At 34.3% G+C, this 15837-nt stretch overlaps 1 protein-coding gene across 1 annotated transcript; it reads left to right on the top strand.

The window, feature by feature from the left end:
• Positions 1 to 5860: 5860 nt before the first annotated feature.
• LOC105039832 (small ribosomal subunit protein eS21) lies at positions 5861 to 10302 on the top strand. Its single transcript, XM_010916122.3, has 4 exons — positions 5861 to 5992; positions 7016 to 7114; positions 7243 to 7375; positions 10032 to 10302. Exons 2-4 carry the CDS (start codon positions 7065 to 7067, stop codon positions 10095 to 10097), a joined length of 249 nt encoding a protein of 82 aa, XP_010914424.1. The 5' UTR covers positions 5861 to 5992; positions 7016 to 7064; the 3' UTR covers positions 10098 to 10302.
• The last annotated feature ends 5535 nt before the right edge of the window (positions 10303 to 15837 follow it).

The following is a 15837-nucleotide window of genomic DNA, read 5'->3' as shown; positions in this document are numbered from 1 at the left end:
GATAGCAAATAGCCGAATAGTGAAAAAATAAATATAGATTTTTTTTTTAGAATTTTTTTTAGTTTTTCTTGGCCCAACCGGGTTGGCGCGGTCCAACCCATCTCAGCCCTTGGGCTGATGTGGGGCGGGCCAAAAAGCTTGGTTGTTATTTAGGTTACTAATACGGCAGCCCAACCCACCCTATTTACAGGGTTGGGCCGGACCGGCCTTGTGGGCCAAGCCCATTTTGACAGCTCTACATATTAGCATAAAAATGATGACTATAGTAACAATTTTTTTACGGTTAGGATGATAATCGAAATAACGGCGATGATGATAGTAGTACTAGTAGAGGTGGAGGTGCTGATGATATGATAGAGTGATGACGATCGTGGCTATAATATTAGTAAGATCAGTAAAAGTGATAGATTTAGATGTGGCAATTTTAATCGATCTGTCGGATATTTAATCCAATCTAATCCAAATGGAGCAGATTTTATTCGATCCAATTAGAACTTGGGACATATATTATAGAAAAATATCCAACGTAGGTTTAGATTGGATATGGATCATGGTATATGCCCCGCTTCGAACTGGTCCAATATAACCTTAATATATATCTCCTTTCAAAATTATAATGATTTTATGTATTTGACCCATCCTGATTTGATCCAACCTCTCATATCTATCCAATCCAACTTGATCTGCATCTTTATTTGATCCAATCCAATCAAGATGAATGCATAGTAGATATGGTTTGAAATTTTTATTTATGGGATGGATATGAGTATGGACTAATTTAATCTATATCCGATCTATTGCCATCTCTAAATAGATTACAACGATTAATTTTTAAAATTAAAATAATAATATATATATATATTAATATTTTTATAATTTTATTTAAAAAAAATAAAAGCGACAGGGCCCAAAGGTACCCACGTGATGAGATTTAAATGGAGGTGTGACTTGGTGGTCTTCCCCTCTCCTGGGTTGGGGGGAGAGGCCCAAACTGACGCAAGACTTGGTTCTCCGACTGCTGGCGTCCGAGGAGGCAGCCGGCAGAGAGGACGAAAAGACCACGAGGACGAGACATTTCCTTTGGGATCCGAGAAGTTGCGTGGGAGGGGGAGAGGCTTGGCCTTTGGCACCAGAGAAGCTGCCGCGGCAGAGCAGCGAACGAAGAAATAAAATGAAAAATAAGCAAATCTAGCATTGGCATCCAACTAACATGAGAAGATGAAGAAAATAAATTTAAAAATATATAACAAATCTTAAATATAATGTTCTCTTCACTATTTTTTTGAAAAAAAAAAAATATATTTTTTTTCCCTTCCTACCATTGTTCAAATCATTGGATTAGAAAGCTAAATTCATTCCCAATCCATTTATGACCATATCGGGTTCGGCTAACCCATACTCGGCCCAATTACCAACGACCCTCATCTAAGCCCATTTATTTCAAATAGATTGGTAGATCCAGGTCAAATGTTATCATCCTTATCCATATCGCTACCTTAATCATGCCTACCTTGTTCTAACCTTAGGTAACAAGAAACGTGCAGCCGCAAACTTGCCAAAATCTACATATTAACAAGCTCCTTGCAGCAAGCTCTTGTATATGTGTAGTTTGAAAGTGTTCCTCTCCTATTATAAATGAACATGTTAATGCGAACATATGTTTTCCTTAAAAATTTATAAGAGTTATATAAAAATAAATAAGATTACAAATAGAATGGAAATTCAAACATGAACCAGATAGTTATCTTTCTATATTTATTTTTATTTTTTTAATGAATATAAATGTAGATAGGCAAGGTCTACCTTACTGACTCATACTGTTAAAAATTTTATTGTATTAGTAAGGTATTGCTATAGTATCAAAATCTAGTATAGGATATGAATCAAATTAAACTCATGTTTGACTAAACTTTTAGAGTATTAGAAAGTATTTTTGGATGGTATGGTGATATTTGATAAAAAATCGAAAAGCTATTTTGATTTTGGTAGAAAACTGAAAAAGTCTACTTAGAGAAAGCTATATTTTGAAGTTTTTCCCAAAAATACTTTTTGTCTAATGTCGAAAAGCTGTTTTGATTTCAATAAAATTTTTTATCGACCAAAATACCTACTAATAAATCTCCTAATTACATCTTATTATATCATATTATATTATTATACTATAAATATAATATAATATAATAATAAATTAATATTATGATATATTATAAATATATAATATAATATAATATAATATTATATTATTAAAATATAATTTGATATAACAATATTTATTAATATTATAATATTATTACATTATAATAATATAATATAATCTGTTATATTATAATTTATTATTAGATTAGATTAGATTATAATCCATTAGATTATATTATATTATATATTACATCATAATTATAATAATATTATATTACAGTATATATTATATGATGATAATATTATATAATAAAATAAAATTTTAAAATATAATAATATTTATGTTATAGACATATAATATAATCTATTATAATATTATTACACTATAATAATACAATATAACATAATAATATTTTAATAATAATATAATATAATTATTATAATAATTTTTTATTATATTATATTACAACTAATATATTATATTACATATAAATTATTTATAATTATATTAATATTATTATATGATAATAATATAATATAATATTATTTAAATATATTATATTATTCTTCATTATATAATACTATGTAATATCTTTTATTGTCATTTTATCATATCAAAAGTATTTTTTTATTTTAGTTATCAAACATATATTAATGTTCCTAAGTACTTTATAAATATAGTTTCCAAACAACAAATAGCTTTTTGCAAAAACTCTATTTCCAAAAATTTTACTTCTCAAAAGTTCTATTTTCAAAAGCTCTAAAAATTCCACTGCCGACAGCAATTTCAAACAGGACCTTACTCTATATCGATTGGTCACAAACGGTATCATTGCTAAAAGTAATAAGTAAAATAAACTAGAACTAGGAGCCTACATCGTTATAGTATATATATTAAACTATATTGTACCAAACCAGCAATATAGTACTATACTTTTCAGCCAGTTTTATAAATCTGAGGATACAAGTATCAATGAGATACTCAAATTTTTATTTAAATTCCGACAGTTTAAATATGAAAATGGATACAGAAAGATATTATTTGATCCTCTTTTAGCTTTACTAATATGCATCTCTGAAAACTTCTATGTCAGAGTTAAGCTTCTAAAGAGTACATTGGATAAACTCCTAAAGCAAAACACTTTGCACATTTTCCCAATATTATAGCCAGCTTTATGAACTTACCTTTTGTGTTTCTCAGCACTTGCTACAGTCATCCAACTTGCAACCAAGCTCCCCTTAATCAATTTCTAATGCTTCAGCAATTAAACTAATGCAATCATGCATGGAAAAGAAGAAAAGAAAAAAAGAGAAATCTCGAAATATAAAGACTCCTCAACAATAGTTTGATATTTGGAAGTTGCATTATATCTAGCATAATTATAGGAAGAAGAGCATCATTAAAAGTCAATAAGTTAGGGGAAAATAGAAACAAGACCTATCCAAGATTTCAACAATCTATTCTAATTGCAAAATTTGACCTATGGAATCTAAAACAACAATTTTCTTTCCCATTAGATTATATGATTTAGATATAAAATATAGATCTAAATTTTTTTGGTAAGAAGTATCAGCTGCTATATTATCAAAAGTAAAGATCCATGACAATATACATATTTACAACCATCCAGCTAAATAGCTCATTACAAAATGATGATTCACCAGTACGTATAAACATAACACCATATTTAGAAATACAGAGAGTGGTATATGAGCATTCAAATCATCCGACCAGCATAAAAGTATGAAACCATTTAGCTATGGATTGAAAATATGATTTTGATCAATATGTAACAATGAAGTTGACCCATAGCTTCTACTATGCTGATAGCCTAACTCCAAAGAAGCATAAGCACATAAGCGTCATTGATATATATATATATATATATATATATAAAAGACTAGCAAACTCCCTAAAATTGCATATCTTCATTTGTTGAGATAAAGCATAGTAGAAATTGTGCCATGGTTGGAAGGTGCCAAGAGCTTTTGTCAGTAAAACTTAAAAAAATAAAAGGATGCACAAAAATCTTGAATGTCTTTTAGAAAATCCAGTTAATGATGCATTGATCCTGATGAAGTTGAAACATATAAGCACACTCCAGGATGATGGTGTAATTGACTCTTGTGCTGATAACCCAATGAAGTAGGAAACAAATAAGTATGAGTACCACTTTGCCACATATAATCCAAAGAGTCTACGCTATTCAAGTAACAACATAAGGATTTGAAATTAGATTTATCCAAACTACTCCGATACAAAATTTTCAGCATTAATCCTACAGAATCAGCTTGGTTAAGAGCCCAATCATGGGCTGAGCAACCCACTATCAGCATAATACTGAATGAAATGTCCTTGTTCATTGTTGATTTGCAACAGTAATCACCTATTTTCCAATAATCTAAGTAGGCAACATAACAGAAGTTATGATCTAAAGTAATCATGCAAAGCATCCCTTGATGCCAATACCTCCAGCTCCTCTAGCGAAGTCTGTATTCTTTAATGTAATAATCTAAGATCAAATAATTACTATAAAAGAGATGATATATGCCAAGATGTTTTAATATAGAAACTTATAACCAAAAGAAAATAAAATTAGTAATAAACATATTTGTTTTCATTCCCTTGTTCCATTTTTTTGCTTTCTCCTTTGCTTTTTTCTTTTCCTTTTTTCTTTCTATTTTTTCTTTTTCTTTTTTCCTATTTCTTTGTCTTTTCTTTTTTTTTTTCCTTTCTTTTTTCCTTTTGCTATTTTCTTTTATATCAACTTTTCCTTCTTTTTCCCTTTGAATAGATATAGTATTTTGTATAACACTATTGCTTCTTATTCAAAATATAACTAAGAATTGTACTAAAGCGCCAGCAGTGCAAAAGATTACAAAGAAACAATCTAATTATGCACAGCATATATCTTGTGAGAATGATGCAATAGAATTTTGACTTCAATGTCTGAGCTAGCATGAGTATGGTATAACAGCACCAGTTACAGAGTTCAAGGTTGACTAATTCAGCACTATATATCTAAGTTTGGATGGATCAATTTTGACAATCTCAACAATTATGTTCTTTTGCTCGAGTCAATCCTACATTAAGGTTGGCTGATATATTTTTGAGGTATCTTTGAATCTAATATTTGGAGCCAAATTTAAAGGAGACTTAAAACCATATCATGTTCCCTTTTTAACATATGTCTTAGCCTAGACATGTTTCAACAAATCACAAACACTCATTAACCACATGATAAAGCATAAGCATGAATTGTATCCAACTTGATCTACACATCGGTTTTGAATCAGAATACTTGAAGGTGATTTATGCATCACCTTTTTGATTTGATCCATAATCTAATAGTGTGGTTAGTGATGGACATGCTAATTATTTGAATTATTTTTATCAAATTTGTTTAGATTTGATTAGGTGGGAAAGGAATACTGAGATAAATCTCCACCCTAGCTATTGGAGCTCAAATTTAGAAGGTGTTTGGTACCATTTTTAATTTTTAATTATAAATAAAATTATAAAAATTGAAAAATTATATTTGTATTATTATTTTTATTTTTTATCTTTAAAAATTATATTTATTAGTTCTACAAATGTAACTAGAAATATCCTTACTTTCACTATTTTTAAAAGTAAAAAATTCATTTTTTTTTTTTTTTTTAACAATCACATAAGAACCAAAACCACCTCTTTTTTTTTTTTTTTTTTCCTTCTCTCGGTACGGATGGGTCTTAATCGGGTCGGATCCCGGCATTTAAAACTCCTCCCCGAAAACCCTAGGGTTTTTGGGGACCATATCTAAAGAGCTCTTAGGACATCGCCGCCTCCTCCCATCATCCTCGCGTTCTCGCCCAGGTACAATCTCATCTCAATACCCTGTTTCCATTGTTCGTAGCTTTGCTCTAGAGTCCAAGAGGTCTAAAGGTTTCCATCTTTCGATTCTTTTTCTCGTTCCTTGGCAAAGATTAGGTTTGCATCCGCGATTTTTCGTCTTTTTTTTGTGGGATTTTTTGCTCACTTGCTTATTCTATTACGATTTCGTTATGTTTCCTTAAAGTTTTGATCTTATATAAGGTTTGTTTGTTTGTTGTCTGGAAATGCTAGAAATTAATGTTTCTCTTGATGATTAATTTTATGTTTTGTTTGTCTTTTTTATTAAACACTGATCAATGCATTGGGTGCAGTTTTCATGCACTTAGGTTGCTAAATTCTCGTTTCGTAACACTAGATATTATGGTCTCCGGCATTTATACAATTAATGATGATTTGTTGTTCTCGGCAAGTGAGCTATGTACATGCTTTCTCTATAATTTTTTTTTGAAAACTGGGTTTGATTCATTTTTAGCGTTTTCCAATAATTATCATCATTTTAGTACGGTGAAAATGTGAGAAATTAGGGATTTTTAGTCGACCTTCCTTGATGTTTATGTTATTTATAGTTTTTTTTTCGTTTCCTTGTTTTCCACATGAGGTCCGCATTTTTTTTCTTTTTCCTCGGGTCATTTCTAGTTTCAGTTTGTGGATATTTTTCCGCGTCCTAACAATATGCTTGATTTATTCCTTTTGCTCTAGAAAAAAAATTGATTATTAATTGAATTTCTTCTTTTGCTAGCATTATAGATTTGTTATATTTGGCATTTTCTATCATGAAATTCATTCTCAATCTTTGTCAGATGAGCTAATTAAAGATTTTTTTTTTGATTGTTAATTATGAGTTTATGCAATCCTTATAATGGACAAAGACTTGAATATTGAAAGAGAAGAGTTCTACAGTGGAATGCGGATTTAAAAAAAAAATCTGATTGAAATTGTGGAAGAAATATTTTTCATCTTCCTTTTGGAATTTTGTTGTGAAGGTTTTTGTTTTCTTTCTTTCAGGCTATTTCCTTGTTGTATAAACCACTGTGCAACCAAATTCACCAACAAGATGCAGAACGAAGAGGGCAAGATGATGGATCTCTACATCCCAAGAAAATGGTATGTTTTGACGAGGATCAGCTTGTCATAGCATAACTTTAGTTGTTACTTTGTTATCAGTTTATTTAAATTCATATTTTAGCTTCCACCTTATTGGTGCTTAATTCTTGAACATTTTTTTCATGTAGTTCGGCAACAAATAGGCTTATCACTGCAAAAGACCATGCATCAGTCCAGATTAACATTGGGCATTTAGATGAGAATGGGGTTTACAATGGCCAGTTTACCACTTTTGCACTCAGCGGCTTCATCCGTGCTCAGGTCTGTATCCTTTATCTGGAAAGTTTAATTTATTTTAGTTAGAATCTGTCTCTTTTGAAGCTGGCAGAGTTGCATTTTGTTAATTTGACTTTACCTGATAGTCTTGTTACGTTGTCTAATTTTATGAGAGATGATGAATAGCTTCAAAGGCAACTTTTCTACCCAGGAAAAGTTTAGCAGATAGACTTGTATCACATTATAACTGCTTGGTCATATGTAAAATGAAGATGTTGCTGAAATTGTGAATTCATATCAGAAATTTTTTTGATGTGAAGTCAACACATCACCTTGAATCGTAATATATGCACATTTGTACTGACTGTTGATATTGCTGAATTTGCTGATTTTTCCTCTAATTTTGTGATTTGTGCTTTTCTCTTTCCACGTTTCTGGTTTCACCTGAAATCTGTACATCATGTTGTGGTTGCTAACATTTGATTAGTACTTGCTTTGATGATAGAAATATATCTGTTATGGAGGTAAATGAATAGTATAAATGCTGGACCTTTTGGAAAACACTGTTTATTGTATAAGGCTGAAGAATTCATGTTTCTTATCTGGATGTCTGAGAAAGAGGCAGGTCACGAGGGGCTTATGCATGCTTATAGCATGTACGAGTTTTATGCCTCTTTAAGTTTGGAAAAAAAAGGGTTGATAAAAACAGGGATCAAGTGTTTTCACAAGATTCTCATTAATTAAATTCTTTGTGCCCATGGATTCTGTCGCTGCCGCATTAGAAATGCTGGTAAATTCATTTGACAACAATTTGCCCTTTTGAAGATGGAAGAAATAAATGATGATAATCAGCATGAGAGCTAAAGAAAATCATTTATGACTCAATTAATTCTGATAATTGATATATTTCGTGATTAATCAGGCTTGTAGAATTTTGACTTTTTTCAGATGATCATGTGTTAGTTGCAGGGTCCAGTCTGCTTTGCTGTTCCCAATAGCAACGCACTCTTCCAGCCTAGTCGAGGTTTGACATGGTCAAAGCCTCTTGTGAATAAGGGTAAAATCCAAGATGAGGACATTGTATACTTGACCTTTTTCCCAAAAACCTGATTAGAAAAACATGGTGACAACTCAGTTAGGACTTACTTCCTGAAGTGATTTACAGTCAATATATCTTATATTCAAGAGATTCTACGTAACTGAATAATCCAGCCAGAAAAGTTTTTGTTTTTCGTGTCCAATTACGATGCTCTTAAAAAAAGCTTCTCTTTTCTGAATTTGTGTATGCTGTCAGCATGTGATCGCATGAACCCAATGGAGAAAAAGTTGATAAAGAAGGTGATAATAGGATCCTCTGAAAGCAAGAGACTATGATGTTGTTGATTGTTTATGAAACTGTGGATTTTTATGAAAGCTTGTGCTATTATGCTTGTTGAATTGCATAATTCCAAGGTAAATCCTAGAGTTAGGGCCTTTATTGGGTTTCTGAGAGATTGGATAGGCTTGACATACACGTTGCATCGGCGACTGTGACTGTTTTCAAATAGTATGGTTCTTGTTCGTGTCTCCTTCTATTGGTTTATGGTAGAGTGTTAAATACTTTAATGTTTTAATTTTCTATGGTTTTGTTTGCCTTTTAATACTTGGTTTGTTTACAAAATCTTGGCTAGTATTGCGACCCTTATTAACAACAAACAATGGTCTTCCTGTCCCTCTTATCTTGGAAACATCGATCTAATGCCTTAGACTGTGAACAAGTTGTCGTAGCCTTTCCCATAGCAAAAGCTGATCTATCTGATGCGAGGGTCCTCACTAAAGCCCCTATTTTTAAGATAACCAGCTTAATTCTTGCACATGCTTTAGTAATCCCTTTTGTTCAGGTTCATCTAACACTGATCGGACCCTAATCATAATAGTAATAAACATTGAAAATAGACATTGGATAAATTATCATCTATTTACTCTTTTTTTTTTTTTTTTTTAAGCCAACGGTTCTCTTACAATTTTTTTAAAAGTATTTAGGCCCAAATTGCTCCTTGTTTTTAAAAATCAGAATGAAACGTACTAGATGCAGTAATTGAAAAAGGAAACATAAATGATGGTGTTCCTATGAAACAAGCCAAAGGCCCAAAATGGAGGCTCCAAAATGAGCCAAAAAGGAAGGCGTATCATTTTATCAGATTCTTTGAGACCCCATGATAGTTTGTAGGAGCTAAAAGTTCATATAAGCAAGAAAAAAATTGCAGCTCTGCTCAACTCGGTTGCTTAATGACTTTCATCCCATTTTGTCCCTTAGTTTGCAGGTTTCAACAGTCAGCGAAGCAATACCAGTGTTTCATAATTGCCATAGTTTTGTAAGAATGTCAATTAAATAGTTGTATCAACCATTATAACAGTTTTCATATATCGTCCATTTTTAATGTTTATAATGGCATCAAAACTGAAAGCGATGATGTGTGCCGTAGTTGTCATTGCAAACAAAATAATGTTCCATTTAAACAATTGTGTTCTTTTCTTTACGTAGCTGATTCTTGTATTAGCAGTGGCCAACTGAATGCAGCTTGACATTTTGCAGTAGTTAATTAAGTTCACAACATGTTCTGAATGATCTGCATCTGTTTTAACTGATGGATTTGCTGCTTTGTGTGCCTGGACTTTCATTTGTACATCTATGTGAATCTTATATTGCCTTGTTCTTTAGGGAGATGCTGACAGTGCTCTGGATAGACTCTGGCAGAAGAAGAAGGCTGAAATCCGGCAGCAATAGACATTAATAATTTTGGTCATGGTAGTTTAGTGATATTTCCTTTGTCCTGGAACGGATTTGGCTTTATTAGTTGCTCTTTAGTTTGTCTACTGCCATACGGTGAGCTCTAAATTTCGTCTGTATGTCAGTGACACCTGCAACTATCGATTGCTGCTGATCGATCTTTTTAAACCCTTGCAACTATCAATACCTTTTGATGTCGTAATTGGTGCTGTGATTATTGTCATTTTAGCTCATTAGCCTCGTATGTGGGGAATATTGACCTAATTTCACAGATCTTGGTATCACATTTTCAGAAACAGAGTTTGTTGCACCTTTTATAGCTTTTCCGCTATGCATTACATGTGAGGCGTCTGAAAAGATAACCAGCTCTTAAAGAAGACTTCCACAATTGCAGGGTCTTGGAAGTTTACTTGGAGCTATATGTTAAATTATAAAAATACAGGGAAAATTTTGCTGGGTTACTCTTTTTGGTAGATGTGATTATTATAAACTTATAACATAATTATGAACTTAATTAAACTACAGGACTTATAATTAAACATAATTGTGAACTTATAATTAAAAAATGGCTAGTTAGGGCTTGTTGGCTGGTGGAACTATCTACTTTTTCCACAAATAGCTGTCCGCGGGAATTTATTTCTCGGTCCTGTGTCCGCAAATCCCCATCTACGATGGTCGCTGCTGAAGCTGTTGGTGCACATCCACAGCCGAGATTTTTGTAGCAAGATGTTGTCATTTTAGAAACATCAAACAACAGTATTATTCTGTAATAAATTGAGAATGACAAAAGCAGTCTCAAGAAATTCTAGATAGCATGAGGTGGATTTTATCCCTCAAAACTGAATAATCGGGTGACTCGCAGTCTCAGGGAGATTAGGGTTGTTGATATCGCCCGGTTTGCTCAAGCCGGGGCTCCTCACTAAGCACCTGTGGTTCTAAAATTTCATTGTCGTTTTCTTTCAGAAAAAGAAAAGGCAGGCCATTAGAGGCCGTACAGGTGACATAAAATTACTCCACATCTGTCTTTGGCGGACATGATGTCCAGTGGATTGAAAAGGCAACAAAAAAATGATTAGCAAGGAGGTTTTGCCTTCAAAATTCGGCACTTCAAGAAAAAATAATTTGACGGAAGCCGTTAGAAAATTTTCCCAAGCTGTGCTCTGTAATTACCAGGATGATAATCATGGAGAAAATGCATCCAAGCCAGATTAGAATGATGATGAGAACACATAATCACTAATTTTCTTTTGAGTACATACCTCGGTTCCGAGAAATATAGTCATGACTAAGCCACCCATTAGATTGCCCATGATTTATTGGTGCAGACAATCCTAGAGAAATATCGAATAGTTTTCCGAAATCTCAGTCTCAAGTTCTCAACATCCTCAGGTTGTCACATTCAGGGATTCCTTTTAATACCTAGGCCTAAAAATTCGCACTAAGCTCACAATCCTGCACTGCAGAATGAGATTTGAAGGAAAAAAAAAAAAAAAACTTTTAAATCAATTCATTTTATTATTCCCGACTAAACAAGATGAGATGCACAACAACAAGAACAAATTTAGCTGAACACAGAACCTACTTTTTACTGTAGAATTTTACGTTCAGCACCATCCAGAGCGTTCTTGAGCAACATTGCGACGCTCATTGGGCCAACACTCCCTGGAGGTGGAGTGATCCATGCATCCACCTTGATTGCTCCTTCGAAGTCCACATCCCCAACAAGTCTATAACTTGATTTCCTACTCGGGTCATCAACGGTATTAGTTCCAACATCAATTACTGCAGCTCCTGGTTTTATCCAGTCTCCTTTGATCTGTTTACAAATATACATATCATATTTAGCATCAGCAATGTTGAGGCGATTTAGCTGAATTTCTGTTTCTGACTTTCGATCGATCTGATAAGCACGACCTGCCGACTGTCAATCGATTGGCCAACTGACAGTCGGCTAACCTCAGCCATCAACAAACTTAACCATGACAACTCGGTTGATCTCAGATTAATGACCATCGGCATATCAGAGTTATCGACCGATGTTCATTCGGACTTCTACGACTACCGACATATGATCGATATACTTTGATTAACGACATATAGTCGGCTTATCGAAAATTGTCAGCACAGAAAACGCATAATGGCTAGAACATGATCAGTGGTGGGTATAACCACCCATCCCATGATCACATAATGTCGAAACGAGCGGGATCTACGTGTCTAACCGTTACAGACGGTTATCAACTACTCGTCTATAAAAGAAGGTAAATGAACAGTATTTGAGAAGGCAATTTCTAGATTGATACTCTGTCATTTTTAATACTTATCTACTGTTCATCACTCCCCACTGACTTAAGCATCAGAGGATTTCTATCGGACACAATTTCGATCAGTGTGGACTTCATTTTGCAGGTGCTCTTCACCGACAACAGGCGCAACAGGAGATTGACCGCAACAAATTGGCGCACCAGGTAGGGGATAGAATACGAATAATCATGGCTAAGACTAGAGCTCAACATTCAACGGGATCAGCGAGACAATCTTTCCATCGGGAAGATCTTCCTCCCCCACCTCTATTGGTAGAGCCTAGCTCTTCGCGTTCAGTAATTACTACAGATGTACAAATTACTGCTCTAATGCAGCAAATGAAGGTGTTGACAGAGGCGGTCCACAGCCTCCAACAACAACAGATACAGCAACAGCAGCAACCACCAGCAGAGGAGCCGGTGGCTCATTCGGTGCCATCAGGCACAGCCGTCGTGCTCCACGACGTTCACCATCTTCATCTGTAGAACGACGACCGTCTCGATACTCTCACCGAGTCGAGCAACCGCATTCTCGGCATTCCTATCATGCCGCTCATCCTTTGCGGTGATCTCCCTCTCCTTCCCGTGTACATAGTATCAAGAAGGAAAAGAGGCCGCGTGTACCTTCTGCTTCTCCATCTTCGAGTTTTTCAGAGGATTCTATCCCTAGATTTTTTCAATAATGATGGCTCGACGATTATGAGTGTAAGTTCAAAGAGATCGACTGTCAATTTGTCTGACTTCAGATGGAAGGTCGGAAGTCCTCCAACGACTATGACTTCCACACTGCCCAATCTTTCTCTTAGTGTATTCTAGATGAGTCGATCCCACCTCGATTCAAGATGCCGCAAATGAAGTTATATGACAGCTCCACCGACTTAATTGATCATTTAGAGAGCTATAAGGTTCTCATGATGATCCAGAAGGCAACTAACACCCTCCTATGTATTGGCTTCTTAGAGAGCATAAATTCTTTCGAGCAACTCGAGTATTCTTCGTGACCCATTTCAATACTAGTCGAAAGGTGCCACGGATATCAGACAGTCTCTTCTCTATTAAACAAGGTGAGACAGAGATATTGAGAGATTTCGTGACTCGCTCCAATACGATCACACTTGAGGTCAGGGACCTTAATGAAGATATAGCCATATCAGCCATGAAGAGGGGTTTGAGGAGATTTAGATTCACTTATTCTCTGGATAAGACTTTCCCCTGGACCTATGCTAAACTCTTGGAGCACGCATACAAGTATATTCGCACGGATGAAGGTGCTTCTGACCAGCACCAGACAGAAGAAAATGGTCAGAAAAAGAAACAAAATAAAACTGAAGCTCTAATCGAACCAAGTGGTCAACTGCCAATAAGTGAGCTTCACCCTGTCGACGAAGTTCAAGACCGAAAAATTATGGCAGGTATGACTCCTATATTCCTCTTTCTGCTCTCCGTGTGCATATTTTAATGGAGATTGAAGGAGAGAGTATCTTCGACATCTCCTGTCGATGAAAGCACCATCGAAGAGTTGTGACAAGAAAAAGTACCATCGGTTTCATTGTGATCACGATCACGATATCGAATAGTATATTCAATTCAGAGACAAAATAAAGATCCTGATTTGATGTGGCTATTTAAAAAATTTCAACGAGATCGCCTAACTCAACCTCCCACCGACCAACAGTCTCGATTACAAGCTGAAAAAATGATCAACAATTGACCAACGACAAGAGTAATCGATATGATTTTTGGACGACCGAAGGCCTCGGGGGTAGCTTCCAAAGAAGAGTTGGTAAAGAAATGATAACTTGATAATATAATTTTTTTTGAAAGATGATGTTAGGGGGATACAAACTCTCCATGATGATGCTATCATCATTTCGACGATGATAGCAAACTATGATGTAAAAAAAATTCTAGTCGATAATGAAAGCTCAACTGATGTTCTCTTTTACTCAATTTTCTTTCGAATGCGACTACCGACTTATCGACTCAAAAGAGTCTCGACGCTATTAGTCAGTTTTACTGAAGATAGTTACCGTGGAAGGAGAAATTACTTTTCTACTAATCGTGAGAACAGATTCACAATAAAGTACTGTTCTCTTGATATTTACAGTCATTTGAGTTCTATCGACTTATAATACCATACTTGGACGATCTGGACTTAATGTCCTGAGAATAGTAGTTTCAACATACCATTTATTGATCTAATTTTCAATAAAAAATGAAGTCAGAGAAATACATGGAGATCAACAACTTGCTCGACGTTACTTTCTGATCTCTATAAAGAATAATCAAACGAAGACTCTTTATCCGTTGATAAATTGGACCAAAGAAAAAATGAAGAAAGGGGTGAACCAGCTGAGCAACTGATTTCTATCCCGTTAAAAGAAGAAGATCTTAAGAAGACGGTCCAAATTGGGTTGCAATTGTCTGATCCAGAGTGGCAACAACTGATGAATCTACTAAAAATAAATATCGATATTTTTGCTTAATCAGCAACCGATATGTCAAGAATTTCTCTAGATGTAATAACTCATCGACTGAACATTAATCCTAAAGTTAGACCGATAAGATAAAAGAAAAGATCTTTTGCTCTTAAAAGACAGAAGGTCATCGACGAAGAGGTCGACAAGCTCCTCACAGCTGGCTTCATCAAAGAAGCAAATTATTCTGATTGGCTCGTCAATATAGTGATGGTGAGAAAAGCCAATGAAAAATAGAGAATCTGCATCGACTATACAAATCTAAATGAAACTTGTCCGAAAGACAGTTTTTTTTTTGTTAAAAATCGATCAACTAGTGGATGCGACTTCGGGACACCGACTTTTAAGCTTCATGGACGTCTTTGTGGGCTATAATCAGATTTGGATGGCATCCGAAGATGAGGAATATACTGCCTTCATAATCGACAAAGGCATCTACTATTACAAAATAATACCATTCAGTTTAAAGAACGTCGAAGCTACTTATCAATGGCTAGTCAACAAACTGTTCAAAGCACAAATTAGACAAAATATGAAAGTCTACATGGATGACATATTAGTGAAAAACTCTCAAAGTTCTGATCATATTCAAAACTTGAAAGAAGCTTTCGATACACTTCGACAATATCAGATGAAATTGAATCCGACTAAGTGTGCATTCGGAGTAACTTTCGAAAAATTTCTTAAATTTTTTCTGTCACGATGAGGAATTGAAGCTAATCTTAAGAAAATAAAGGCTATCATCAATATGAAGCATCCAAGCTCCAAGAAAGAGATACAGCAACTTAATGAAAAGATTGCCACACTCAGTCGATTCATCTCAAAGTTGGCAAAAAGATATTTATCCTTCTTCAAGACTTTGAGACAAACAAAAGATTTTCATGGTTAGACGAGTGTCGATAATTCTTTGAAGATCTAAAAAGATATTTGGCATCTCCATCATTACTTACAAAATCG

Source organism: Elaeis guineensis, chromosome 1, assembly GCF_000442705.2.
Source record: "Elaeis guineensis isolate ETL-2024a chromosome 1, EG11, whole genome shotgun sequence".
Taxonomy (NCBI): Eukaryota; Viridiplantae; Streptophyta; class Magnoliopsida; order Arecales; family Arecaceae; genus Elaeis; species Elaeis guineensis.
Note: the sequence above shows the minus strand (reverse complement) of the source record. Positions and strands in the feature narration are given on the sequence as shown.